This window comes from Phocoena phocoena, chromosome 6 (assembly GCF_963924675.1).
Source record: "Phocoena phocoena chromosome 6, mPhoPho1.1, whole genome shotgun sequence".
NCBI lineage: Eukaryota > Metazoa > Chordata > Mammalia > Artiodactyla > Phocoenidae > Phocoena > Phocoena phocoena.
The window spans coordinates 877,008-904,446 of NC_089224.1; the positions used below are offsets into that span (position 1 = coordinate 877,008).

The 27,439-nt window shown below is 41.4% G+C and overlaps 1 protein-coding gene across 5 annotated transcripts in view; it reads right to left on the reverse strand.

The window, feature by feature from the left end:
* Window positions 1-27,439, reverse strand: part of SPOCK3 (SPARC (osteonectin), cwcv and kazal like domains proteoglycan 3) — a 376,452-nt gene that overhangs the window by 17,179 nt on the left and 331,834 nt on the right. For 4 of the 5 annotated variants that reach the window (XM_065878631.1, XM_065878630.1, XM_065878628.1 and 1 more), the window contains one exon: window positions 24,877-24,996. The exons of the other annotated variant lie outside the window; for it this stretch is intronic. In XM_065878631.1, the coding sequence (XP_065734703.1) occupies window positions 24,877-24,996 (120 nt within the window). The remainder of the gene's footprint in view (window positions 1-24,876; window positions 24,997-27,439) is intronic. 5 annotated transcript variants of the gene reach the window in all.

Genomic DNA, 27,439 nt, shown 5'->3' on the forward strand with positions numbered 1-27,439 from the left:
TGGTTCATTTCACTTGCCCCATGATCTCTTCTGTTCCACATTGTTGTACAGTATCCATTTTTCATTGCCTGTCACAACTGGTTTTAAACATGTAACGTTTTCATTACGTTTCAGTAGAGAATCGCATGCAGAAATACAGTCAAAAAGGTTTTTCTCGCTTAACTTAGGTGGAACCCAAATGTCAAAGCAAATTCACATAACCAAGCTGGTGCAAATGATTTTCAACACTTGATTTAGATATTTTGAGTACGTCAGCTGTCTCCTGCGTGGTCTAACACTGATTGTTCTCAATTGTCTCGATTTGATCGCTGTCAACGTCAACTGGTCTACCCGACCGTGGAGCATCGCCCAGTGAGAAATCTCCAGCACGAAACTTTGCAAACCACTTTTGACACGTTCGATCAGCCACAGCACCTTCTCCATACACTGCACAAATCTTTTTGTGCGTTTCAGTTTCGTCTTTACCTTTCTTGAAATAATATGCCGAAAATGTTGCTTTTTTCCCTTCTGTCTTCAATATTAAAATGGCTACACAAAAACACACCAATTTTGATGTCTTTTTTTAAATGCACGCTGATATGACAGCTGTCACATACAAACTAACAAAATTGTTTCAAATGAAGTTAAAGACAGCTAAGTGCTACTAGAGCCATCTTACGGAGAAAACCGAACAAAACTTTTGGCCAACCCAATAGAAGGAAAACAGCCTCTGCACAGCATTAGATGGGAACTGGGCTGGAAGCTGGGAGACCAGCAGGAAGTAACCATCACAGCCCTCGTGAGAGATTTTTGTGGGTTGTTTGTATCACATCTTCACTCGAGCTTCTTTTGGACAATCATCACTCTTTAAAATATAAGTTTTAAAATGATCTCTGCCCAGCTTTTATGACATGCCAGCCAACATCCTTGTCAGTTTTAATGCCTTGCTATTTTTCTCAGTATAGGGTGAAAGAAAAGTGGTCTTAACCATTCAGTGGTTTTTGTAGCTCTACTTTGAGGAGAGCTTGTCTACAAATCAGATATCAACATGAAAGAATATTTCTGAAAATATGACATGCATAGATACTTAACAAACCTTAGACACAACAGGACCAAGAGTTTATCCTTTATGTTACAAAGAAACGGACTTCTTATAGATTACATGCTCGGTGAACAATCAATTTGATGACGTGTGATGTCTTAGACGGAGAATGTCAGGGAATCTGATTTGGATTCAGGTCACTGGCCTGAGTTCTGCCACTACCTCGTTGTGGTTAAGTTATTTAATGTATCAAGGCTGTAATGTCCACATTGAGACAATGTGGGGATTTTTAAAGTATGATCTCCATGTTACCCTGGAGATAAAAAATACAGTGAGTTTACGTTATTTGAATGATATATTTATACACAAAGTTGTGTTACAAGGGTCACGGGAATGATAAGTAACAGAAAAGGACTACAAATAAAATGATTCTGATAGTCTAAACTATCAATAAATGTATACTATTCAGTACGATTCTGTTGCTGCTACAAATATAAAATAAAATTAATTTGGAAAAAATTTTAAACTTTTGGAGCCACAGATACTATGTGGTGACTTTGAGCATTCTTGGATATGCTACTGTATATTTATTATATATAATACAGTACAAATATTATATATGTATATGTATATATATATATATATATATATATAGAGAGAGAGAGAGAGAGAGAGAGAGAGAGAGAGAAAAGAACTTTAGGTCCAGCCAGAAATCTGACTTGGGTCACCAAAGTAAAAACTTTTGCTTTCACCCAATTTCTGAAGTCTACTTTGCCTCATAGAAACATAACCACTCCAGCTTTCGTATGATTAGTATTTCCACTATTTTACTTTCAACTAATTTGCATTTTATATTTAAAATGGGTCTCTGAGAGACAGCACGGTAATGAGTCTCACACTTTTTCCAAGTCTGACAATCTCGGCCTTTTTACTGAAGTGTTAAGGCCACATGCATTTAATATTATCAAAATGGTTGTATTTAAAACTTCCATCTTGTTATTATTTGATTTCTCCCTCTATGATTTGTCTTTTCCTGTCTTGTTTTTATTAAACATGTTGCTTTTAGTTTTTATGATTCCCACTTAATCTCCACTATCGGTTTATGTGGCAGGCAAAACCGTGGTCCCTCAAAGATATCCACGTGGACCTATGTGATGCCATATCCAAAAGGGAGTTATGAGTATGGGTGGAATTAAAGTTCCTAATCAGTTGACTTTAAAATTGGGAGCTCATCATGGACTATCTGCATTGACCCAACCTAATCACATAAACCCTTAAAAGTAAAGAACTTTTCCCAGCTGTAGTCAGACAGAAATGACACAGGAAAAAAAAGGCTTTAAAGACGGAGGAAGGAGGCTGTGAGCCCAGGAACACGGGTGGTCCCTAGGAACTGAGCACAACACATAGGAAAGGGGGCCCTGGTCCTACAGCCGCAGGAGCCGAATTCTGACCACCATCCACCGACCAGGGAAATGGATCCTCTCCTGGAGCCTCCGACACCTTGATCTTAGTGTGGAGAGACCTGCGTTACACCTCGGACCTACAGAGCTGTGAAACAATGAAAATGTGCTCCTAAACTACTAAGTTTTGAGGTAATGCTACATCAGCAGTAGAAAACTAACGTAGTTTATTCACTATATTTATTTTATTGTTTGGTGGTTGCCCAGGGTTTACAGTACACGTCACTGGCTATCATGTCTACCTTCAAATGATGTCACAGCCTTGACATCTGCTGTAAGGAACTTACCAGAGTGTACTTAGACCCCAATTCCTCCACACTTTCTGCAATTCATCCGTTTTAATTCTACGTATTATAAACCCCACGCGCTGTTACAATGTTTGCTCTAAACAACTTAATAGCTTTTCAAGTGATTAAAAATGAGAAAAGAAACCCTTTTAAAGGAAACTTTGTTTTCTACGCATAACACTCTGACACCAAGTGTGTGGGTTTTCCGCCCAGCAGTACTCTATTTTCTGTGGACGGCAGTGAGGGTCCTGCAGCTCAGTTCAGTCCTTACCTCTGTCCTCAGATCCCAGAGCCTATGGGCTGAGCTCCACAAGACGGCGCCCACCCCACATACCAGCCGCGAGAGGTGGGGACTTGGGTCGACTGGGTTGCAGACGGGGGTTCCCACAACACTCCTCAGGTTCTGACTTATTAGAATGGCTCAGAACTCCGGGAAAACATTACCTACGTTTGCCAGTTCATTATAAAGGCAATTATAAAAGATAGCAATAGACAGCCCGATGAAGCGGTACCCAAGGGGAGTTCTGGAAGGTTCCCGGGCCGGAGCTTGTGTCCCACGGGGCTGGAGTGTGTCACCCTCTCAGCACGGGGGTGCACCCACCAACCCAGAAGTTCTCTGGACCCTGTGATTGGGGACTCTATGGAGACTCCATCACGGAGGCATGAATGACTATTAACTCCATCTCCTCCCGAGAGGACGGAGCGGGCCTGAAAGCTCCTCCCTCCTAACAGGGGCTTGGTCTTTCTGGGGACCGCCCCCCAACCTGAGGCCATCCAGGAGCACCAGAGTCGCCCCCTTCCGTAGAAGACGCTCCTTTCACCCAGCAGTTCCAGGGGATTCGGGAGCTCTGTGAAGGAGCTCCTATTACTCTCATCACGCAGGAAATAACAAGGGTTTTAGGAATCCTGTGTCAGGAACTGGGGTCAAAGACCAGATATTAGAACAAGATATGCTCCCAGCACCTCTACTACTCAGGAAATTAGGGTAACACAGACTCTGTGTCAGGAAACCTGGGCAGGGACCAAATGCATTATTTCTCACCATGTCACATGTCACCCCGATAGTCCTCTGCGTAGATAGAAACTTCCCCATGGCATCACTACCTTCTAGAAATTCCTGTAACATTTCTTGAAATCTCTCAACTTTGGATTGTTTAAAATGTCTTGATTTTAGGGCTTCCCTTGTGGCGCAGCGGTTGAGAGTCTGCCTGCCGATGCAGGGGACGCGGGTTCGTGCCCCGGTCCGGGAAGATCCCACATGCCGCGGAGCGTCTGAGCTCGTGAGCCACGGCCGCTGAGCCTGTGCGTCCGGAGCCTGTGTTCCGCAACAGGAGAGGCCACAATAGTGAGAGGCCCGCGTACCGCAAAAAAAAAAAAAAAAAAGTCTTGATTTTAGCTTTCTTTGCCAAGGATGGTAGTTTTTTTTCTTTTCTTTAAGCACATTAGAAATGTTCCACTGTGTTCTGGCCTCAAGTTCTCTGGCGAAAAGCTTGCCGATGCCCTGATCTCTGTTCCTCCCCACTTTATTGTTCTTCCAGCTGCTTTTAAGAGGCTCTTCTTAATGCTGACTTCCGGCATTTTGATCAGGGTATGCTTCGGTTCGTTCTTCTTTGTTTGTTTCTTGATGTTTGTTGTACTTGTATCTGTGGGTTTATAGTATTCATCAAGTTCAGAAAATTTCAGCCATTATTTCTTCATATAACTTTCTAAGCCTCACACCTCCAGTACCGTTATTCATAGGTAACGTATCTGACATGGCCCCAGAGTTCACTAAGACACAGGCTTCTGTTTGTTTCTTTCTTCCTATGTGCTTTATTTTGGGTAGTCTCTATCATCTCTCTTCAGGTACATGGACTTTTTCTTCTGCAGTGTCCAACATGCTTTTAACTCACCCAGCACATTCTTCATTTCTTGCCAGCTTCCCCAGACATACTATGTGGGTGTTTTCTTCATATATCCCCTCTTGCAACTGCTGTCCCTGTTTACCTTTATATAGCTGCGCATATCAATAATATTTACAATAGTTGTTGCAGGTCCCTGTATACTCGTCCCACCGTCACTGTTATTTCTGGGTGTATTTTCTGGACTGCAGTTTCTCCAAGTTGTGGACCATATTTTTATGCTTCGCAGCATACAGCATACTTGGCAGATCTCAACTGGATGCCGCACCTTGTGAATTTTAAGTTATCGGTGGCTGGGTTTTCTGGAATACCTCTACGTGTTATACTTACTTCTGGCATGAAGTTAAAAACCTGCACGTCAGTCTGACTCTGAAGGCAGCTTTAAGGCTTTGTTATGTGGGTGCACAGCAGACCTTCACTCCAGGACAGATATAGTCCCACCAGCAAAGCAAGTCTTATTTCACCACAGGGACGAACACCCATTTCTTCATCTGCTCACCACTGGGTTGTGGCCAGTTTTGTAATTACAAGTAAAGTTGCCATAAACATTCACATATATGTTTCTATGTGAGTGTACGTTGTAATTTCTCAAGGATAAATATCTTGAGATGGGATTTCTGGGTCACATGGTACGTTTATGTTCCTTCTAGAAAACACTGCCCGACCGGTCTTCAAAGCGGCTGCACAACTTTGCATTCCCACCACCAGCGGACGAGAGACACAGTTACCCAGGCCCCACCTAGCACTGCTATTCATTTGGAGCCGTTCTCATAAGGATGTAACACGCATCTCACTGTGAACAAAAGTTTAGCATCTCCCTAATGTTGATGGACGTCCAGATTCTTTTCATGTGTTACTTACATCATATCCCTTCTTTGGTGATGTGTACAGATGTTCTGCCCACTTTTAGTTGGGTTGTTTGTTTTACCACTATTGAGAAATGAGTGTTATTTATATTTCCTAGATGCAAGTCCTTTATCAGATATGTATTTGCCAATATTTTGTCCCACTTTGTGGCTTGTCTTTTCAACGCTTCATCAGTAGCTTTCAAAAGTCAAACATTTTTAACGCTGATGGAGTTTGGCATCACTTTTTCCTTTTATGCATCGTGTCTAAGAAACCTCTGCTGACCAAAGGTGACGTGTGTTTGTGCTTATGTTTTCTCCTATAAGTTTTATAGTCTTAGTCTGTCCACTTAGGACTGACTTTTACTTGAGGTAAATGATGACTTTGGGACTCTCTTCCATGGACTGCTCTGTTGGACACAAGTGAAACTCAGGCCACCCTTACCCCACTTGGGGAGAAAGTGAACCTCCCAGCTAGGAGCAGGGACTACACGTTCCCTTGTGCTCTGCACGTGCTGTAGGGCCTTGTGTGGCCCCATCGCGGGACGCACTGCAGCCTGGGCCCAGTGATCACATGGCCTGCCGGCCACGGCAGCTCCTCAGAGGGAAGCAGACACCAAGCTCTGGACCACTGCCTGGTTTCCCCAGGCTCTCTCCTGGTCACAGAGCCCAGGACGAGGTACACAGACGTGGTCCCTTCCCCAGGGTGGGCTGCTTGTCCCACTTCTAATCCCGACACCACCAGGGTCACTGCGGGCTTTGTTCCCGTAGCCGCGCATCTCAAAGGGAAAACCAGGCGCAAATGGGATCCCCTCCCCACCCTGTCCCAGCATCTCTACTTTCTTTCCTGGGCCTCAGAACTGCAGTCAAGGATAATCAGTCAAAATCAGTGCAAGGAACCCCAGGATCTTAAAGACAGTGACGCAAAATTAGTACATTTATGGATTATTATGAATGATCCCCTTTTAGTTTATATGTAATTAACTTTAAAACTAGTGAGAAGGTAATACTTCATATAAAAAAATTACTCATAAATACATTTAACTCGTTACCAACCTTCGCATTTTCCTGCAGATGTTAGAACACGGGGACGCAATGCTACGAGTGATACAGTCGAGACTAAATAAACAGAAAGTACATAAACTGTATTTAAAAAGCACGTGATGCTGTCTGCTTCTAGTATTTCTAAAAATGGCTCGCTCCCTATTCTTCTCCACTGCTCTGACTGGGTCTGTGTTGTGCGTCTGGGTTATAATGTGGCCCCAGTGTCCCAGCTGCGACATTCTTCTCATAAAAGGCTCAATGCCCAATTTCCAGGAGCTCACGACTCACAGTGTTATCATAAAGACGGGGGATCTGTGTGTGAAATGCTTTCCCATTGTCACAAAAAGGATCAAATCTGCTAGTCTGTCAATATGAGATGAGAGAAAAAACAACTGAGGGATAATTTAAATTTATAAAACTGAAATATGTATCAGTTAGGAAACTGACACAACGCAACATTCAAAAATGGTTTTTTAGAGTCTAAGGTAATTTGTACCTTATAACAAATTCAGAAATAACACACAGCTAGCTACGTATGGTTTGCTCAGAGTGGCTTCAGGTCACAGGCTGTGGTTCTGCATGGCGTGGCCTGAAGGTCTCCGACGGCTGTGACTTCCTGAAAGTTCCCCTTAGGTCTTTGCAAGGTTCTCCTCGCTTGAGAATGATAACTTTCATGAACTTTTATGATAGTTTTTTGAAACAGAAGTAACCTAGGGCTCAATTTTATAATAAATGTCATGCTTGAGATACTTATATTTTTAGGATGTTAAAAGTATGTGGCTTTCATCTGCATTAAAAGAATATTATATGCAAACAATTATATTAAAAAGAATAAAATTACCATGTCTGTATGCAGACAAGGATGGGAACCGCATTTAGGAGGAGGTTAGGTCATTTACTTTCTTCTCCTCTCCAGCGTTCCTGAGATATAGTTGACATAACATTGTATTATTTAGTCCAAAGTGTGTAGCATCTCTCTTAGCAACTTTCAAATACACAACAGAGCGTTGTTAACTGTAGTGGCCATGCTGTACGTTACATCCCAGGACTTATTTATCCCCAGAACCTCTTATCTTCTTTTTTTTTTTTAATTTTTTTTTTTTTTTGCGGTACGTGGGCCTCTCACTGTTGTGGCGTCTCCTGTTGCGGAGCACAGGCTCCGGACGCGCAGGCTCAGCGGCCATGGCTCACGGGCCCTGCCGCTCCGCGGCATGTGGGATCTTCCCGGACCGGGGCACGAACCCGTGTCCCCTGCATCGGCAGGCGGACTCTCAACCACTGCACCACCAGGGAAGCCCTCTTATCTTCTAAGTGGAAGTTTGTACCTTTCAATCCCTTTACTCAGGTCCCACATCACCCATGCCCACCTCTGGGAACTACCAATCTGCTCTCTGTAGCCATGAGTTCTCTTTTTTTTTAGATTCCTCATACACATGAGATCATAGGGTATTTGTCTTTCTCTGTCTGACTTATTTCACTTCTATCTGGGATATTTAAAAGAGAACATTTAAGTAAAGCCACGGTAATTGATTTACGTTGTAAAATTTGTCATTATCTTAAAACGCTTTCGATAGTTAAACTGAAATTTTTTAACGTGGTGTGAGACTCTATCAAAGTTTGTCTGAAAAAAGTAATTCTATATTTTACTTGTTACTTATTTTGTAACTCAGGTGTTGCTCAGCCATCAAGCATAGCTAGGGTGGGAAGCTGGGCACTGTGTTGAAAATAAATTACAACGAACCTTGTGGCAGAAGATAATGCTTAACTCTTGAGACATTTTCCAACATTCTCTCCTTTTATTTATTAATCCATTTTTGTCAGTGTCCTTCCTTTATCTGTTCCTTAAGTATTGGTATTCTATCTAAAGTATGACACAAATGAACGTATCTACGAAACAGAAACAGATTCAGCCAGAGAACAGACTTGTGGCTGCCAAGAAGGAAGGAGCGGGTAGGGGAGGGAGGGATTGGGAGTGTGGGATTAGCAGATGCAAACTAATATATGTAGGATGGATAAACAACAAGGTCCTGCTGTGTAGCACAGGGAACTATATTCAATATCCTGTGATAAACCATAATGGAAAAGAGTATTAAACAAAAGGCTGTAAAAAAAATAGTAAATATTGGTATTCTAAGAACTCATTTCTCAACTCATTTTTTTCTATTTATTCACACCAGCTCGTGTAGGGATCACTCACTTACGAGGTCTTAACCAACATCGCTCAGAGCCCACAGCCTATGTCTTCAGCTCCCCTACCTTTTCTGAGGTTCACACTACGTAAGTATAAGCACAGGTCTTATCATATAAGACATTGTATGATAACAGTACACTGATTATATAATCAGATATACGCATATCTCAGACAAGTGTGGTTTATAGGATATAGTCTGAATCCACTTTTATTTTTCCTCTGATGCTCTCTACACATTTGTTCTTTGGCGAAAGTTTCATTCTATCTCTGGGTGAAAACTCAGGTGGTCCCCTAATTCCTTCAGCTCGGCTTCAGGTAACAAGTGTAGGTGAACTGGCATTTCAGAACGCCTGACTTCACGTCACCCACACAGCCCCAAACCTGACCCTCCCGGTCACTACCCGGGGATGTGGCAGAGGCAGTCATGTAAGCGGAGCATTATGTACCCCAATCCTTCTTCACTCCCTTTTTTTCTTATGACTCTCCTCTTACTTTCTCTTTTTTTTTATGACCACCTCCAGTTTGGAAGTAGGTGAAGGATACTTAAGGGCGGGTGGGGAGTTTCTCACCACACTGATGTCTGGCTGAGGACGGCTTTGTGCTGGGGGCGTTCATCAGGCTTTGAAAGCTTCACCTGTCTTTCTCCTTGTAGATCCTTGTATGGACCTTCCAGGGCTCCCCGGTGTGAACAACTGCATGTCCTGGGTATGTGACACTCCTCCGCCATCACCTCAGCCCCTGTGCACCGGGTGGTCCATTCTCTGTTGGGACTTACTCACTACTCCCTCTTGGGCAGAATCACGCTGGTTCTCACTCACATGGCTCAAATATTGTCCACAGTAAATATCCTTGTGTGTCTTGACCAAACACACAACTCCAAAGCAGCAGCAACTTTCCTTTGCTTTGACATCAAACAAGTAAGCAGCTCATGACTGTCTCTGACTCTCAGATTTTCCTGGTGAAATTCAGACCAGAATCCAATTGTCTGGGAACACACAGAAAACTGAGCGGTTTTGTTGAAATCTGTCCCTCAATTTGAAGTGAAGGGAAGAACAAATCTATCATCTTCTTAGATAACATTAAAAACTTTGGACAGTAAAACGTAAGTTTTTTTTGTTTTGTTTTTTTGCGGTATGCGGGCCTCTCACTGTTGTAGCCTCTCTCATTGTGGAGCACAGGCTCCGGACGCGCAGGCTCAGCGGCCATGGCTCACGGGCCCAGCCGCTCCGCGGCACGTGGGATCTTCCCGGACCGGGGCACGAACCCGTGTCCCCTGCATCCGCAGGCGGACTCTCAACCACTGCGCCACCAGGGAAGCCCCATAAGTTTGTTTTGAGGTAGTGAATACATTTAGGGAAAGACATCCAAAGCAGTACAAGTCGTTCATTATCAGCCCAGGACAGGGATCCGGGGAAGGAAACGCTTAGACAAGACTCACTCAGGGACTCGCTTGGGCAGAAAGACTGATATCCCAGACCTGGTCAGGCACAGTAAGGATAGGGGAGTATCCTTCACTCGTAAAAGGAAAGAGAAATCACTGTGCAGTACCCTCTGAATTTTATATACCCCATGACTTATGAAATATTTAGCATACAGAAATCTTCAATTAAGGATATAAAAATTATCATGGAAATAAATGGTTTATTGTATGAAAATCATCTCCTTAAAATAATCTTTGTAGGTAGAGATATAAAGTACTAGGGATGCCCACCAAAATACTTTTTCCTAATATTAAGGACATGGTTTTATTTTTTTTTTTATTTTTTATTTTTTTTAAATCTTCCACATTTGTTTATTTATTTATTTTTGGCTGTGTTGGGTCTTCGTTTCTGTGCGAGGGCTTTCTCTAGTTGTGGCAAGCGGGGACCACTCTTCATCGCGGTGCACGGGCCTCTCACTATCGTGGCCTCTCTTGTTGCAGAGCACAGGCTCCAGACGTGCAGGCTCAGTAGTTGTGGCTCATGGGCGCAGTTGCTCTGCGGCATGTGGGATCTTCCCAGACCAGGGCTCGAACCCGTGTCCCCTGCATTAGCAGGCAGATTCTCAACCGCTGCGCCACCAGGGAAGCCCAGGACATGGTTTTAATCATTAAATCTCAAGATACCAAAAACCTGGGTAGAGTTTTGAAATTTGCAAGTTAGCGCCAAGACTAATATGAGTAAATTTGACAAAGAGATAATTTAATCGACAAAGATCTTTCTCTTGTGAGTTGGTACAGATTATCAATATAACTCAACTCAAGAAAGCTTTAAATACATGTATTAATCCCACTCTACAAAAGTTATTTGTATTTATAAGAAAAGAAACAAAAACATTCAGAAACATGATAATAAAGGCAAAATAACGATTAGTAATTTTTGCAAACATTTTAAAAATCTTTAGCCAAGATGAAATAGGAAACTATCCTCTTCGTGCAAGTGTCTTTATATGTCTTTATGTGTACGAGTGTGTCAGAGGCAGCTATCACAATCGACGCGAATTATGTATTTGAACTAGTTTAATATTCTTTGAGTACTGAGAGATCCACTGGGAGGTTACACAAAGACGCAAAGAGCAGAAGTTCTTAAGTTAAGAGCCCACAAAATCTATATTCAAATCCCAGCTCTACCACTTACTTATTGTGTGACTTCACGTTTTAACTCTCAACCTTCTTCATTATAAAGTGGAGAAAATAATATCCATCCCGTCCCCTTATCCTCCACATTCACCAATCCTTATAATCCTTTAGAGCACTGAAATTCCCATGAGACATCTAAAATCACTTTTAATAAACGCCTAGCAATGTCTCTTCTCTTCAAAGATGTGGCAAAATTTTCTGAAAGGCAGAAGTTATCAAACACAAAGTCTTTATAATCGAAGATCGTCTCTCAACGTTCCTGAGTGTTTACGCCACTGTAGAGAATGGAGTTATTCACATCTAGAATGTAGACACGTAGCAGTTCAGTCCCTCATCTTAGGGAAATGCAAGCCTATATTAACAACTGCATCTGTTTAGGCAGCAAATATATCAGCATAACTGAGATTCACAAAAAATCAATGAAAAGCCATCCAAAGGAAAGCAAAAACTCATTAAATGTAAATTTTGAAACATAGTCAAATTGACTGATGGATTGCCCTTACTCAACGAAGGTTTAAAATTTTAAAGAGTACTGTAATACCAAAAAACAAAAAAAAAAACAAAAAAGAAGACTGTTAAATTCAGGAAGGAAGAGGGGTAAACAGGAATATGTAATGGAAGATAAAGTATCATTTTAGCCCACCTTGGGTTCAATACACAGGTCTGGTAGATTCAAAGACAAAAATAAGGTAAGACAAAAATCCTCTCCTCAACCTGTCATTTAAACAGTTATTTTAGATTCTGTTTCCAGTAATGTCTGAGTAACATATACTGGACTGATTCTCCTACTCATAAATTGTTAAACTCTGCACATAATTTAAAAAAAAGACAGGAGGGAACCAAAGAGTGGATAAGAAGAAGCAGGCACACTCTGGTGGGTAAGCCACACTCTGAGGAGGGAAGTTCTATAGAGTGAATTCTCAGGTCTCACTGTTTTTGAGCCTGGGGACAGATCTGGCATGGCAAATCACATGAGGGACAATGTTGGCAAAAGAATGCAGACATTCCAGCTTGCAAGAATCAAAAGACTGTTTAAAACTGCTGAAGATCTAGGTCGAAGCAATTCGGAAAGGAAAAGAGCCAGAGAGCCCAACATTGTCTGCCCTAGATTCTGATGACCCATCAGACACACACACACACACACACGCACACACGCACACCGTGGACTCAACTCACCTCCACTAGAGGCTGCAAATCTGAACTGAGGTTAGAGCTGGTGCCCAAGAAATATAGTTTTCATTTAGAGCTCAACAAAATTAATCATCTGCTAAAACAAAAAACACTCAGTGGACTAAACTAACATAACAAAGCCTCCCACAATTTAATATCCATAACCTTGGGGGCACCATCCAGAATTAGGAGATCTATAAAGCACCAGGGAAATGCGACATGTTCTTAAAAGAGATGATCAACTGAGAATAAACCTGAGACGAACCAGTTGCTGAGTTAGCGGACAAAATTTTAAAGCAAATAAAATAGCTCTCTTTAATGAAGAAAAAAATATGCTTGTAATAACTGCAATGACAGGGATGATCAGAAGAGAAGTAGAAATGATAAGAAAGAACTAAATAGAAATTCAAGAATAAAATAATAGATAAAGCTACACAACTTAAAAAAAAATCACAGATGAAGCCAAGAGCAGAAGTGACTTCACAGAGGAAAGAAAGATACTTGTGTATAGATCAGCTGCAAGGATCTACTGGAAGAAAAGCCAGGATAGGAATAAGTAGAGCCTCTGAGACTGTTACATTGTATCAGGGAGCATAACACATGTAATTCAAGCCCAGAAGAGAAGAGAGAGAGAAAGGGGCAGGAGAAGTCGTCGGAGGAAAGGTGGTGGAAGTTTTGATAAATACCTAAATTTACAGATTAAAGAGATGTAACAGTCCTCAAGCAGAAACACAAAGGAGGTCATTTCTAGTCGAACTGTTAAGAACTAAAGATAAACGACACAGCACAATTAAACGATTCAGTTAAATCCTGGTATCCCATCAGAAATTACAGAGTCCAGGAAGGAAGGGTTGAATGGTATCTTTAAATGAAGAAAGAAAACATGTTTTTAATGCTTTCAAAAATCTATATCCATTGAAAATATTCTTCAGGCAAGAATTCCCTGCTTCCACTGAGGGAGGAAGTTGAAAGAGTATTTTTCTCACCCTAACAATAAGAAAAATATGAATAATCTACGAAACCACAATTTTTTGAGCTCATCAGGGACTCTGTGTCTCTGGGTAGTGTAATAACTCAGGACCCATGACAGGCTTGGGGCTCCAGAAGGAGACAGTGCGAGCATGTGATCACCTGAGAAAGCCACAGAACATTATATAAGCTATGGAGGAGAACGCAGCCAAGATCTTCCATGAATTGCGGAAGGCTTAGTGTATGTCTACTCTATGACAGCAGACAACCCCTGGAAGCCACAAAAGGAAGAGGGATCCACAAGCACCAACAGATTTTATTCCACAGACCTCAGCAACTGCTTTCAAGAAAGACACGGGGTGGGACAAGAGACCCAGGAAAGCCACCTGAGAAGCAGAAGCTGCTGTGAGAAAGTATGAGGGTCCTCCTATGCCCCCTTTCCTGTACCCCTCACAGAGCAAGCCTGAGGTTCCTGGGGGAGAGCGGGAGCCTCTGTCACCCTGTGGACACAGCTGAGGATACCTCACCACAGGAGTGGGAAAGAAAAGCCCAGCTCTCTCTGAGTGACAGCAGGACAATATTCAGGGTACAGATCACGGGAGAACCCTGCCACCAGCGGAAGATCGGGTCTCTGAGAAGGCCCCACCTCGAGACCCAGGTACATGGTCCTACCTACAGCTACAGCTCAACCAGAACAGAAAGGGATCTCCTAGGTCCGGGTAGCAACTGTCGAATACCGAGTATCAGTAGCCTGCCAGTGGGGGAAAGACCATGAAGGGGGACCTTCCCTGAGGCTGGGTTTCAAAGGAAAATCGTAAAGAAGCGTGTGGAGAAAAAGGCCATGGTAGCTAGCCTCACCACAAGCACAGGGCAGCACAAAGGAATCTGAAGCCTGAGGTGCAGTGAAAGTAATAATAAACAATAATAATAACAATTATTATTATAATAAATAATAAACCAAAGCACAATAATAAACCAAAGCACAACCAAGTTCAGGTATATGACTGGACCGACTTGATCACCTTATCAAAGGCCAAGCAAAAAAAACAGGAGGCAACGTCACTTCCAGGCACAAATACTGTTTACCTCAGTCTTACTATCTACTCAACATGTCCACTTTTAACGAAAGAAACATACAAAAATGGAAGGAAAGTTTTAAAAACATTGCTATGAGACGAAACACTCAATAGAAACAAACTCAGATATGACAGAGGCAGCAACTATCAGAGAAGTAATTTAAAATGAATATGATTCATAGATTAGATGCTGTAGTATAAAAGGTAAAATCTGCATTAAAACTATAGGCAGAAACTGTAAGAACAAAAACCCAAAAGATATGTCAGGAGAAGTAGGGAGAGGGGGCGGGGCAGGAGTGCAGGGCATACAAGGTCTGTAGATCATTAGCAAACAGACCAACAGACAGTGACTGAAATGGCAGAAGGAAAAGAGAGAAAATAGGGTAGAAGAAGTATTTCAAGAGTTAATGAAGAATCCTCCAAATTAATGAGATACCTCAGACCATAGAGGTAAGAATCTTAGAGGACACCAAACAGGATAAGAACCAAACAGAGAAACAAAACCTAGACACGTCAGAGTCAAAAACCAGTGATGGGGAGAAAAATCTTTAAAGCAGCTCGAGGCACAATACACATTTCTACAGAGGAACAAAGAGACGAGAATGACCAGCTGACTTCCCAGCTGCAACCACAGAAGCCAGAATACAAGGAAAATTCATCTGTAACGTGCTGAAAGAAAATGGGCTCTTGACCCCAAACTATTTACCCAGAGAAATTACCTTTGCAAAAGAAAGGTGAAGTACCTTTCAAGAAACAAAAACGGGAGAAAATTTATTTAAAACAGATGCGATCTATAAGAATTGTTGAAAAAAAAAAAGATTTCTTTAGGCAGAATAAATATGATATTAGGTAGAAACTTGGATTGCTACAAAAAAGAAACTGAAGATTTCTGGATGCTGCATAAATGAAGATAAATAGGAAATTCAGGTTTTTAATTTCACATTGTTTTAAAAGATAAGTGAATGTCTACTCTAAAGGCATTAGCAATGCATTTGTATTTGTAGCATATGTAAAAGCAAAACATACGTCAAAATAGCACAAAAGATGGGATAAACTGAGAGCTGTAATTCCTTCTAATGTATACAAAATGGCAAAACAGTATTTGAAGGTAGCTTGTGAAAAATTAAATTTATATCTTATAAATCCTAGAGCAACCAATAAAAATCTTTTAAAAGAAGGTAAAGTAAAAGTAATGTCAAGAGCAGAGTCAAATGAAATCATAAAAATACTTAACTGGTCCAAAACAAGGCATTATAAGAAAAGAAAATGGGCAAAGAGGAGATGGAAAAAATAAAAAATAACTAGGAAGAAAGGAGATTGTAATTAAACCATATCAGTAACTGTATAAAATGCAAATAACCTAAGCATATCAATTAAAATACAAAAAAAAAATGCCAGGCTGAATAAAAAACCAAGGCTCAACTATATATTATCCTAAAGGAAATCATTAAAAAAATGGCATAGAGTGAAATTAATAGATGGGGAAAAAATATCACGCAAACACTAATGAAAAGAAAGCCAAACTGATTCTACTAATAATATATTTGACTTCAGAATAAGGAATGTTACCAAGATAAAAAGGGGCATTATATAATAATAAATTGTTCAGTAAGAAGACAAAACAACCCTAAATGCGCTTGTTATCAGAAATGAAGCTTCAAAATACGTGACAAGGGGATTTCCCTGGTGGTCCCGTTGTAAAGAATCTGCCTTCCACTGCAGGGGACGTGGGTTTGATCCCTGGTCCATGAACTAAGATCCCACATGCTGCGGGGCAACTAAGCCCGTGCACCACAACTACCGAGCTCCCATCCTCAATGAGAGAGCCCGTGTACTGCAAACTACAGAGCCCACGCGCTCGGAGCCTGTGCGTCACAACCAGAGAGAAAAAACCCTAAAGCCACAACTAGAGAGAAGCCCGTGTGCTGCAACGAAAGATCCCGCGTGCTGCAGCTAAGACCCAACACAGCCAAAAAGAAAAAAACCCGAAAAAACGAAACACATGACAAAAAACGGAACAGAACTGAATGGAAGAACAGAAAATTTCCCAGTTATATCTGGAGACTTCAACACTATTCTATAAAAAAAAAAATCATGTTTAAAAAAAAAAAAAAAAAACACCATTGTAAAGCAATTATACCCCAATAAAGATGTTTAAAAAAAAAAAAAAAAATCAGTGGAACAAGTAGACGGAAAAGAGTATAGAAGAGCCGAACAAAATTTGCAACAAACTTGAAATAACTTCTACCGATAGAACACTCCAACACATAATAACAGAATACAGGCTCCTTTCAAGTGCATTTGGAACATATTGTAAACCATAAAATGGACTTTAACACATTTGAAAGAACTAAATCCACATGAAGAATGACATCAGAACGTAACACAATTACAGGAGAAATGCATCACAGAGAAGCTCTCAAAAAACAGAGAGATTAAAGAGAAAATAGAGGCATAGAGAATAAATGTGGCTTAAATAATTGCAAAGACGTTATTTTAAATCAGTAAGGAAATATGATCTATTGCCAGAATCCTATCACACGCCAATAAACGGGATGGTTTAGAGATTTAAGTGCAAAAATATATACATTAGAAGAATATCCATATCAGTATTTTCTTAGGGAAGTCTCTCTCACAAACTAAGAACTCTGACATCAAAAAAGATGCCGTGAGAACATATTTGCAATACGATGACGATTTAAAAGGTTAAAATGATGGAGAGTAATCAGCCTGCTGCCACGTACTGTGTATAGTGTGAGATCATTTACATTAAAAATGCTTATGTGAATATATATGCTTGTGTGAGAATGAAGTAGGATTGGAAACCATGTGTACCAGGTTGGTAACAATTTTCACCTAATGAGGGGAAGGAACGGATGGAGTTGGTAAAAGGACAATAGTTCTCTTCATGTTCCTTCATGTGCATTAAAAAGATAAGCATGTGAAGTTCCCTGGTGGCGCAGTGGTTGAGAGTCCGCCTGCCGATGCGGGGGACACGGGTTCGTGCCCCGGTCCAGGAAGATCCCACGTGCTGCGGAGCGGCTGGGCCCCGTGAGCCATGGCCGCTGAGCCTGCGCGTCCGGAGCCTGTGCTCCGCAATGGGAGAGGCCACAACAGTGAGAGGCGCGCGTACCGCAAAAAAAAAAAAAAAAAAAGCACATGTTACACGTAATCAAAATATATGATATTAAAAATTAAATAGGAAAGAACAATGTTATATATGTTTCCTTCCCAGCTGTGACACATTAGAATAATTTAATACTCATTAATGTCTCAAAGGAATCCTCATAAAATGAATCGCTTTTTAATTGGCTAGCCTGTGGCCCAAGGACCACTGTGGTGTCTAGAATCACATTAAATAACCTACGGCAGTTATGCGTTTGAGCTATTTTATTTCCTTATTACACTTTGTCCCTTCGTTTTTGCTATCACTTTTTGTTGCTTTCAAGACATCTACTAAGCAAACATTCCAGGTTTTTGTGTATTACTCAACTGGCATTATTAGAGTAAAATTTGACAAAAATAATGCTTACTTATAAATGACTGAATATATATGGAATGTGAAACTTTATGTTTTGTTTTCTTTTTCTGTACAGATTTTAAAAAACCTCTGTTGTTTTTTTTTGGGGGGGCGGAGGGTACTTTATCCCTTTTTTTCTAGGTTCAAATAGTTCAAATTACTGGTTAAATGTGCTCTGAACACCCTACATGATTGTATTTTGAAATCAAGGTATTTATTTAGTCGAAAATGGAATGTAATAAAATTGACAATAGTTCACTTACCCTGTGAGAAGCAACCAGCAGCCTACTTTTTAATGATTCCCAAGTTTTCAAAGCTAATAATGATTTCCTCTATTTGGAATACTACACTTCCTAAAGACTAGTCTCACCAAAATTTAGTGCTAGTAAATTCAACTGGATAATTTCCCAGGTTATAATAACGTAACAAAACATTTTTATTATAATACATCATTCACTTAGCACCTTATTTTATATTTATCGTTTCAATCTAACTAAATATGAAATAATTTCAATCTAGCTAAATAGGAAATACATAATTTCTATAAAATTACATCTAAATATTAAGACAATACCTTAGCAATAATTAGTGTATAATTAAATTTTATTAAGGAGAGAGTTATTGGATCTACCTACTAAAAGTAGAAAATGCAGATAACAAACACAACAAGCAGTGATCTGAATTTTCATTTTATTACTTGAAATAAGAAAATTTATCCACCGACTTTAGAGACCTTTGTTTTCAAAAATGAAGTTCCCTGCTATACCTAGAATGTTCCTGATTAAATTAAAATGGGACATTTTACGAATGTGCCGATTACTTTACACATGCAAAGTAGAGTAGTGAATTTCACATTGTTTAAGGACAGAAAGCGCTGACAAAGCAGACCCGCGGGGACACCATTCTCCACTCTCCTGTGCCCACACTTCAGTGGCAGCCAGCGCCGTCCCTGAACTCATTCTCTGACTCGTACTGTCTATTCGTCTATAAGGTTAGATCAAAGAGATGTAAGTTTTCAGAGTTATTTTGTAAGAAAATAAATATTCTATTCACAAACAGTCTAACAACATAGAAAGTAAACTCTATATTTCCAGACAGTAAACAGGGGCCATTTTAATGAAAATTACCTTTGATTTAAACATCGCTAGAGATACAGATCCACGAAAAGACGAGTATCTATCTCAAGGGTAACACGGTACGTGTTAAACAACAGATACTGGCACTTAAGCATACTTATTTGCACAACCAGAAAAATATACCCGTCTTGGCCCTCCCTTACATATTCGCCCCTGGCAATAATATTTCGACGTTTGAATGCAAACAAGAATTTTTCTCTGAATTGTTTTCCAGATCTGTCACTCTTTCTAGGTTAAACGGGAAGTTGGCTGGTGAAGCATAAGGCAGGTACTCTGACCACTCAAAACGCAGTGACCTGCCCCCCACCCCCAGGATGGACTTCATTCTACTGTCCCCTCATTGTACAGCGAGTGTTGCAGTCTAAAGTTGGGGTGCAGGTCAGGATGGGGGCTTCCCGTCCCCACGGAGGGACAGACTAGGGGTCCGAGGATGGACAGGAGGGGACGGACTCTGAGAGCCTGGCCGCAGACAACCGTAGGCTCTGGGGAAGGTCAAGACCCACTCCCTCTAGCCCTGGCACCGCGGGCTGGGTTCCACGATGGAGGCCAGCCCAGCTAAGGGACCCGCGGGGGGGAGTGGCCTCTTTCAAGGCTCAGAGACCGGGGGCTTTCCTGATGCTTTGAGGAAAAGCCAAAGGGAGGCTCTTCCCACCTCGTGAGAGAAGGCTGCCAACGAAGGGTCGGCCCCTAACAGACGGGCCCCAGTGAGCAGACTAAGGAAGGTCAGCGCATGGAAAGGACCCAACAGCCGGAGGGAAAAATCAATGACACGCGGAGCTGAGTGAGTGAGGAGACAGCCCACTTACATTTAAACACACACTCGGGTGCTTCCGGGCGCACACATTTAAAAGTACACAACTGCTCTGTAGACCAAAAACCGTCATTTCCCGGCTAAGCCATCCCGCACGTGCATTGTAGGTGGGCAGCAAACTAGGGGCCCAGACGACACATCAGAACACAGACCAGAGGCGTGAAAGGGCTGAAATTCTGCGTAACATAGAGACGTCTGCAGGGTCTCACATTCCTGCTTGGTAGGTAAGAGGGTCAACCGCGCAGAGAAGCATTTCCAAAGTCCTCAGTTTTGCTGCCTCTTAATCCCCACTGCCCTCTTCCCCGACAAAGGTGCTTCTAGCCCTGCTCACCCCTTCCTGGAAAGGAAAAGCCTTCTTCTGTTTGATGTGAGAAGCTTGCAAGTTTGAGGTTGAGGTATTCTCCCCATCGCAAGAGTCTTTAAATAAAGTCTCTCTTTACTTAGTCTGGGTTTGTTCCCCCTTTTCTTTTCCCCCGAGACATGGATGGTTGATCGGATGGGGATCCCACACGTCTGAAGCAAGGCCCTGCAGTGACACCCCACCTTGTGGTGGATGGTGGGCAGGACACGCAGCAGGCTTCGCTCTGCGCTGCTTCTTATTTGACATTTTTATGGTGTCCTGAACACCCCTTGGGCCCCACTGTCTTCACCCAGGGCTTCTCTGCTCAGTCCCGACCCTCCACTCCTGCGGTCAGTCACTCAAGTTCAGGGCTCCGTCCCAGCAGGGGCAGGTCTCGAGGGGTTCAGGGGCTCCAGGAGCAACCACCTTGGGCTCAAAAAGCTCATTTTGTTAAAAATATAGTTTCATCCTAAGATAAAATTTACCCTAAGATAAAATTTATCCTAACACTAATTTTCAAAACCTGTATAAGATAAAATCTACACGGATACAAAAAATGATGAAATGTTCCCCCCAAAATTATTTGTCATGGTCACTGCTGGCTAATATTTAAAGAGTGTATTTATTCACATAATATTTTAAAATTAGTGTTAAATATTATACTGGTACAAAACTAAAATGTGATTTCTTTTCTTCTCTAATGACAAAATTTTCTTGGATTATTGGTCTACTCTTGAAAAGAGATTGTAGGGCTTCCCTGGTGGCGCAGTGGTTGAGAGTCCGCCTGCCGATGCAGGGGACATGGGTTCGTGCCCCGGTCCGGGAGGATCCCACGTGCCGCAGAGCGGCTGGGCCCGTGAGCCGTGGCCGCTGAGCCTGCGCGTCCGGAGCCTGTGCTCCGCAATGCCGGGAGAGGCCACAACAGTGAGAGGCCAGCGTACCGCAAAAAAAAAAAAAAAAAAGATTGTAAAATAACTTTTTCTTTGTCTTCTGGGCAATCTGCCTGAATGGTAAACATTCTGTGTCTGATCAGAATATTTTCCTGTGCCTTATGTTTATCTTAATTATTAAAATTTTATCTTAATTATTAAAAAGAGAGTCAGAAGCCAACTATGTATGTTTACAAGAAAGACACTGAAGTCTAAGTAATAAATAAAGACAGACAATAAAAATGTTAGCAAGTATATCAGGCAAATGTAATAAGTTTGAAAGTAGGAGTGGTAACATTACTATCCGATAACGTGAAATCTATGCTAAAAAGTGGTAAGTAGGGTACAGTGTAATAAAATAAAGGGATAAGAAGCATAATTAATGGATAAAACAGAAATAAATCCATATATCTAAAAAACAGAGGAGCAAACACATACAGCAAAAAGCACAAAAAGTACTAGAAGGACCTATTTAAATACAATTATAATGTAATCCATCAATATGGATTTCTCAGAATTAAACATATAAGCTGACATAACTTAGGACGCTTTTTTGTTTGGTTTTGTGCTATGGACTGAATTGTGTCCCTCACCCCCAAATTCATGAATATGAAGCTCTACCCCCCAAAGTGATGGCATTTGGAGGTGTGGGCTTTGGAAGGTGATTAGGTCATGAAGGGAGAACCTCATGACGCGATCAGTGGCCTAAAAGACAGACTCCAGATCTCTCTCTCGCTCTCTCTCTCTCTCTCTCTGCCTTGTGAGAAGACAGCTGCCTCCAAGCCTGGAAGTGAGCCTTCACCCAGACCCCAATCTGCCAGCACCTGATCTAGGACTTCCCCGTCTCCAGAATTTGAGAAGCAAATGTGTAGTATTCAATCCACCTGGTCTAGGGTATTTAATTATAGTAGCCCGAGCTAAGACATTTTATTTTGTTTTGTTGTGCAAAAGCCCCGCCAACCTTTGCCAATATTTTGTGAACAATTCACTACCAAAAAAGGAAACCAAGATTAGATTAACAATGAAATGTAACAGCATGCTCACCAGAATGAACAGTTAAAAAGAATGGTAGTGATTTTTTTACTTCCAGGGATCAAGGCAAAAGTTAACTCATCGTGCTTTGCTGTTAGAAATTAGAAAGGCCCTAAGCTTTTCGCAAAGCAGTCTGGTAACATCTATTCTTGTTTATAATTTGAAATGCGAAGTAATATTGACCTATTACTTCGACTACCTGGAATCTTCCTTATAGAAATAAAAGCCTACCAATTAACCACAGAATTGATTGAGAAAGAGAAAATAATCATTCCTAGGGGAACAAGTGCTTGATTAAATTATGGTGTATCCACACAATGTAGTATTTTGATGGCTTCTTTGCTTCATCCATCCATTAATTCTACTCAGTTTTAACGTTAGTGAATGCTACGTGTCAAATTATTCTACATTCTGATGATACAATGGTGATCTCTCATTTATGGTTCTCTAGTGTGCAGAGAGAGAGAAAATCAACAAAAAATGTGTAGATGAATATTACAGTAGACGGTGAGAGATGCTATGGAGGAAAAACAGGACTAGAAAAGAGATGGGGAGCCCAGTACTGGAGGGCCGGTGTCAGGAGAGGCTTCACCCAGGGGTAGGTGGGTCTCAGGAGCTGAGGGACTCGGCCATTCCCCATCTAGGGACTTGTCTTATCTTTTAACAGCTTCCTTCTGGAGATTTACTCCCTTTGGCCTCTGACCCCTTCAAGCTCTATAAATAATCCTCTACCTACTGTTCCACTGATTCTGCAAAGACATTCAACTCCCAAAGAGCTTCCTGTTAATTCGCCCACAATATTAAGACTGTCTCATTTTTTGTAAGAAAAAGCCAGAAAGGGAAATAATATTTAGGAGTGTGTACAATTAACCAGGCATTGTACTGCGTGTCCTACAAGCTCTCCTTTTATCCATTGCCAAATACAGGTGGGATTATTAGTCTTAACTAAGCTCAACAAAGAAAGGTGAGAGTGAGAAATAAAAATATCCAAGTATGAGTACTGGGTGAACAGGTGTGGACATGAATCAAAAAAGTCAACATGGAAGGATCTGGAACAAAACTTTGCGCTATGCCAGACATGAATACAGGGGCAAACATACTTTATTATTTCTATTAAGTAAGATCAGGCATCTTACTTACTCTCAAGGCATCAAAAAATTAGCTTCTGTCAAAAATTTAAACGATAATTCTGGAGACAAGCCTGGAAGCACTCCTACGAGGTAGGGAAATACTGTGGTTTCTTTGAGGACTTCCTAAGAAGAAGCATATAGATGTGGCCACCACACATTCACACACAATTATTATGTCTTTCTGTGAAAGCTGAATGAAAAATAATGATTACATTCTTTTGAACATAAATACGATCCATAAACACCAAGTGTTGGGATTACAGAAAATTCCTTGGTGACAGGAAAACAAATGGGGCATTTTAGGAAACACAGATTAGGGATGGCCGTGCCCTCTTTATCAAGTGATTCTGTTAGAAATGTGTAGCTGAGGGTTGCGAGTGGGAGTTCACAGCCTCATGGCAATAAGCAGCGGGCAATGGGCCCTTCTCTTGTCAGCCGGACACTGCCCCTGATCACTGCCCCACCTTCGCCCCTTGCATCTTAGAGCGAATGAGGCGGTCTTGGAAAGCTCCCCCCAATTAAGCTCAGGTTTCAGTATCTTTCTTTTACACGCATGAAAAATGCTATAGATATTTTTTATAAATGAAAAAATATAAAATGAAGAGTTCATAAAATTATTCATAGCAAGTGCACTATTTCAGGTTGCAGTTCCTATTTCTAAGAAATGAAAACACACTTTTACATAGATTATATAGATGAAAGAATCACGTAAGATTCGTTTGGCTCTTAGTTCCTTCTTTCTTTTTTATTTATTTATTTATTTTTTTGCGGTATGCGGGCCTCTCACTGTTGTGGCCTCTCCCGTTGCGGAGCACAGGCTCCGGATGCGCAGGCTCAGTGGCCATGGCTCACGTGCCCAGCCGCTCTGCGGCATGTGGGATCTTCCCGGACCGGGGCACGAACCCGTGTCTCCTGCATCGGCAGGCGGACTCTCAACCACTGCGCCACCAGGGAAGCCCCTCCTTCTTTCTTTGATGAATCTGATTTGCAGCGTGGTAAACATCCTGTTTCTACTGACATACTTGGGTCAAATCAGAAATGACTACAGTGGAGGAGGGCTAATCGTGTTGTTTAAAAATCTAAGCCCTTCAAAATTATTACCTTTGCTCCCCGTGTTGTTCTACTCTTTAGCACTTCAGCCAAAAGACTGGAAAATATTCCTACTCTTTCAATTCAACTGGAAGCTCAATGCTGTCTCTATTTCCTTTTCCAATCGGAGTTGTCACAAACGCTTTATTTCCTTGCAAAATACATGTCATGGCTGAGCTTGGAAGTAAAAACAACGTTCAGACTTCTGTTCAGCATCTAAGTAAACAGGAAACTTTGACCTAAGTGATTCACTGGACATAAAATCCCATATCAAAGACAACGACACACATCAAATTTAGAAGCCTTACTGCTTCTCTCCGGCCGCAGCGATGCTTTCGTCTTCTTGTTCTGGCCTCCACTCTCATGCAGGGCCTTGAACCAGTCCCGCAGTCTGCTGGCCATCTCCCTGAGCTCCAGGTCACTGCAGCCTGGAAACAAAGAGGAACAACACAAAGCCTGAAGAGTCACTGAGCATCATGTCAGAGCCAGTTCTCAAATTATTCCAATACCTAAAAGGGGAAAACGAATACAGTTGCTAATTGTGCTTTAGCCTTGAAGAACGAAATATGTGTTTGCAACATAACAAGATGTAGTATAACAGTAACATTTCTTTAATAAAGAAATATGACTAGTGGAATTCTGCCTGCACTCTTCAGAGGCTCTGCCTGTTAACATCACATGGATCTAGTCATAATATTTACGTACTGAATACATCACGGGAAGATGCTGGTGGATCGTCTGGGGAAACAAGGGGCTGAAACACCAAAATGAATACGTACACATTTATTATTGGCTCTACCTATTATAACAGCTTATGAATTATAAACCTCCATTAGTATGTGCTATATATATAGGAATTATCAAATATAAACATGTGCTGTTTTTATTTGGTTTAATCTTAATCCTACATATTTTTTGACCACAGAAAAGGAAGAGCTCTTATTTGACATTAGGAAAATATTTAAGAAAATGACACCATATTTCTGTTGTACAAGAAAGGTGTTAGCAAACGTTGACGTTTGGACTTAATTCCTCTTTTCAAAATATTGTTATTTACCAATAATTATGCTCTTAAAATCAGTCTATACAATAAGAGTAGCAGAATATATTTTATAATATGTATGCGTGTGTGTGAGACTAGTGCTAAAATATGGTACGTCAAATTCAGTTAATTTGTTGCCAAAATATTTTGAAAATATAAGAACTACTTATTTATATTGTTACTGGAGACCTCATTCCTCTTCAAGTACCTAATGTGTAATTTCCTGAACCAAGTGCCCTGTAACAGACTCAGATTGTTAAAAACAATAATTTACACAATGATATTAAAGTGTTACATTACACTTAATATATGCTATACACATTATATTACAATATGTATTATATATAATGTAACATGTACAACATAAAAAATAGAGTGTGTGGCAATATAATTTAAGAATCTAAGACCACTTCCTGGTATTAAATAAAACTGCAGACTAATAGGCCCTCCCGGTACCCAGTGAGGTGGAAGACCCGTATCAGCAAATCACTGTGACATTTCAGGACCCTGGAGGCATGAAACAAGACCCTAAAACAGCTGTGGAGGTAGAGCAACACGAAGTGCCGTGTGCAAAGAATAAAGACTTGGAATGTCTTCAGACTTTTCAGGAGTAACATTGACAGGCAGAAAGAAAACTGTTAAATTACTTCGTAGTTTATACTGGGAATCCTACATCCAGAAAAATCAGGTGGAAGAGTAAGCTAAAGATATTTGAAATATACAAGATCCCAAGATTAACCACCCACATCACCTTTCCCCAGGAGCCACTCGAAGATGTGATCCATCAGAGAGAGAACTGACGACTGGATGTGAGACACAGGAAATAAGAGCCTTAGGCGAGAAGTTAGGCGGTTTCTGGGACGACGGGAAAGAGCGTCCCAGGACACGTGCTGTGGGTTTGAGCATGGCTGGTCGAGGGTTAGGGCTGCAGGATTTACCGTTGTCATTTCATCCAGGGAAACAATAAGCTACGTGAAGGTGGAAGAAAACATTACTTTTACAGGTCATGTCCAGGCTGGCTGAGGCTGAGGGACGGAGACAAAGAGTCCCTCTAATGTGACCGTGGACACTCCAGCCTGCGGCTCTGTGCCCACAGACATCCAGGCGAGAGTCTGCTGACTCCACGAACTACTATGCAGAAGAAGACGAAAGCCTACCTGAAGAAAGGCATTCTTCTACATAAGTGCATATGCTCATTTACCTGACACGTATCTCTGGAGGGAAAAGACAAGGCTGGTGAGGCTAGTTCTCTCCAGCGGGGGGGGGAAACCAGATGAAGGAAGGAAAGTGCTGTGAGGCAGTCTTATGTTTACTGTTCATCTCTTTTTTCCTATTCAATTGTGTGCTTAAACCCCTATTAGCATTCAAAAATAAACAGAAAGTTTCAAATTTCTTTCAAGAATTAATTACAATGCTTCCAACCCTCCACCCAGCATTTCTCTCTCTTAAAAATTATCTTGCAGGTGTACCACACATACGCAAGCTTATTTAAATTGCCAAGGTCATTTACTCAGCACTTCTCTAACAGCAGGGGCGTTAACAACACTGCTGTCAGCAGTGGCCTGGTGGGATAAGCCAGGGACACCCACCCGCAATGAAGCTCTGAGTCACTAATACGTTAAGAAGGTCATTATGTAGAGACATGGAACAATACCTACACTACAGCTTCTGGTGAAAAAAGATGAACACAAAAGATGTCAGGTACACTTCCGTTAGTATAAAAAGGGAGGAAAATGTGTTTGTTCATGTATGCCTAAAATATCTCCGGAAACACACAGCAGAGATCGAGAGACTTTCACCTCTACAAGGGGGATGGGGGAGAGGAGATC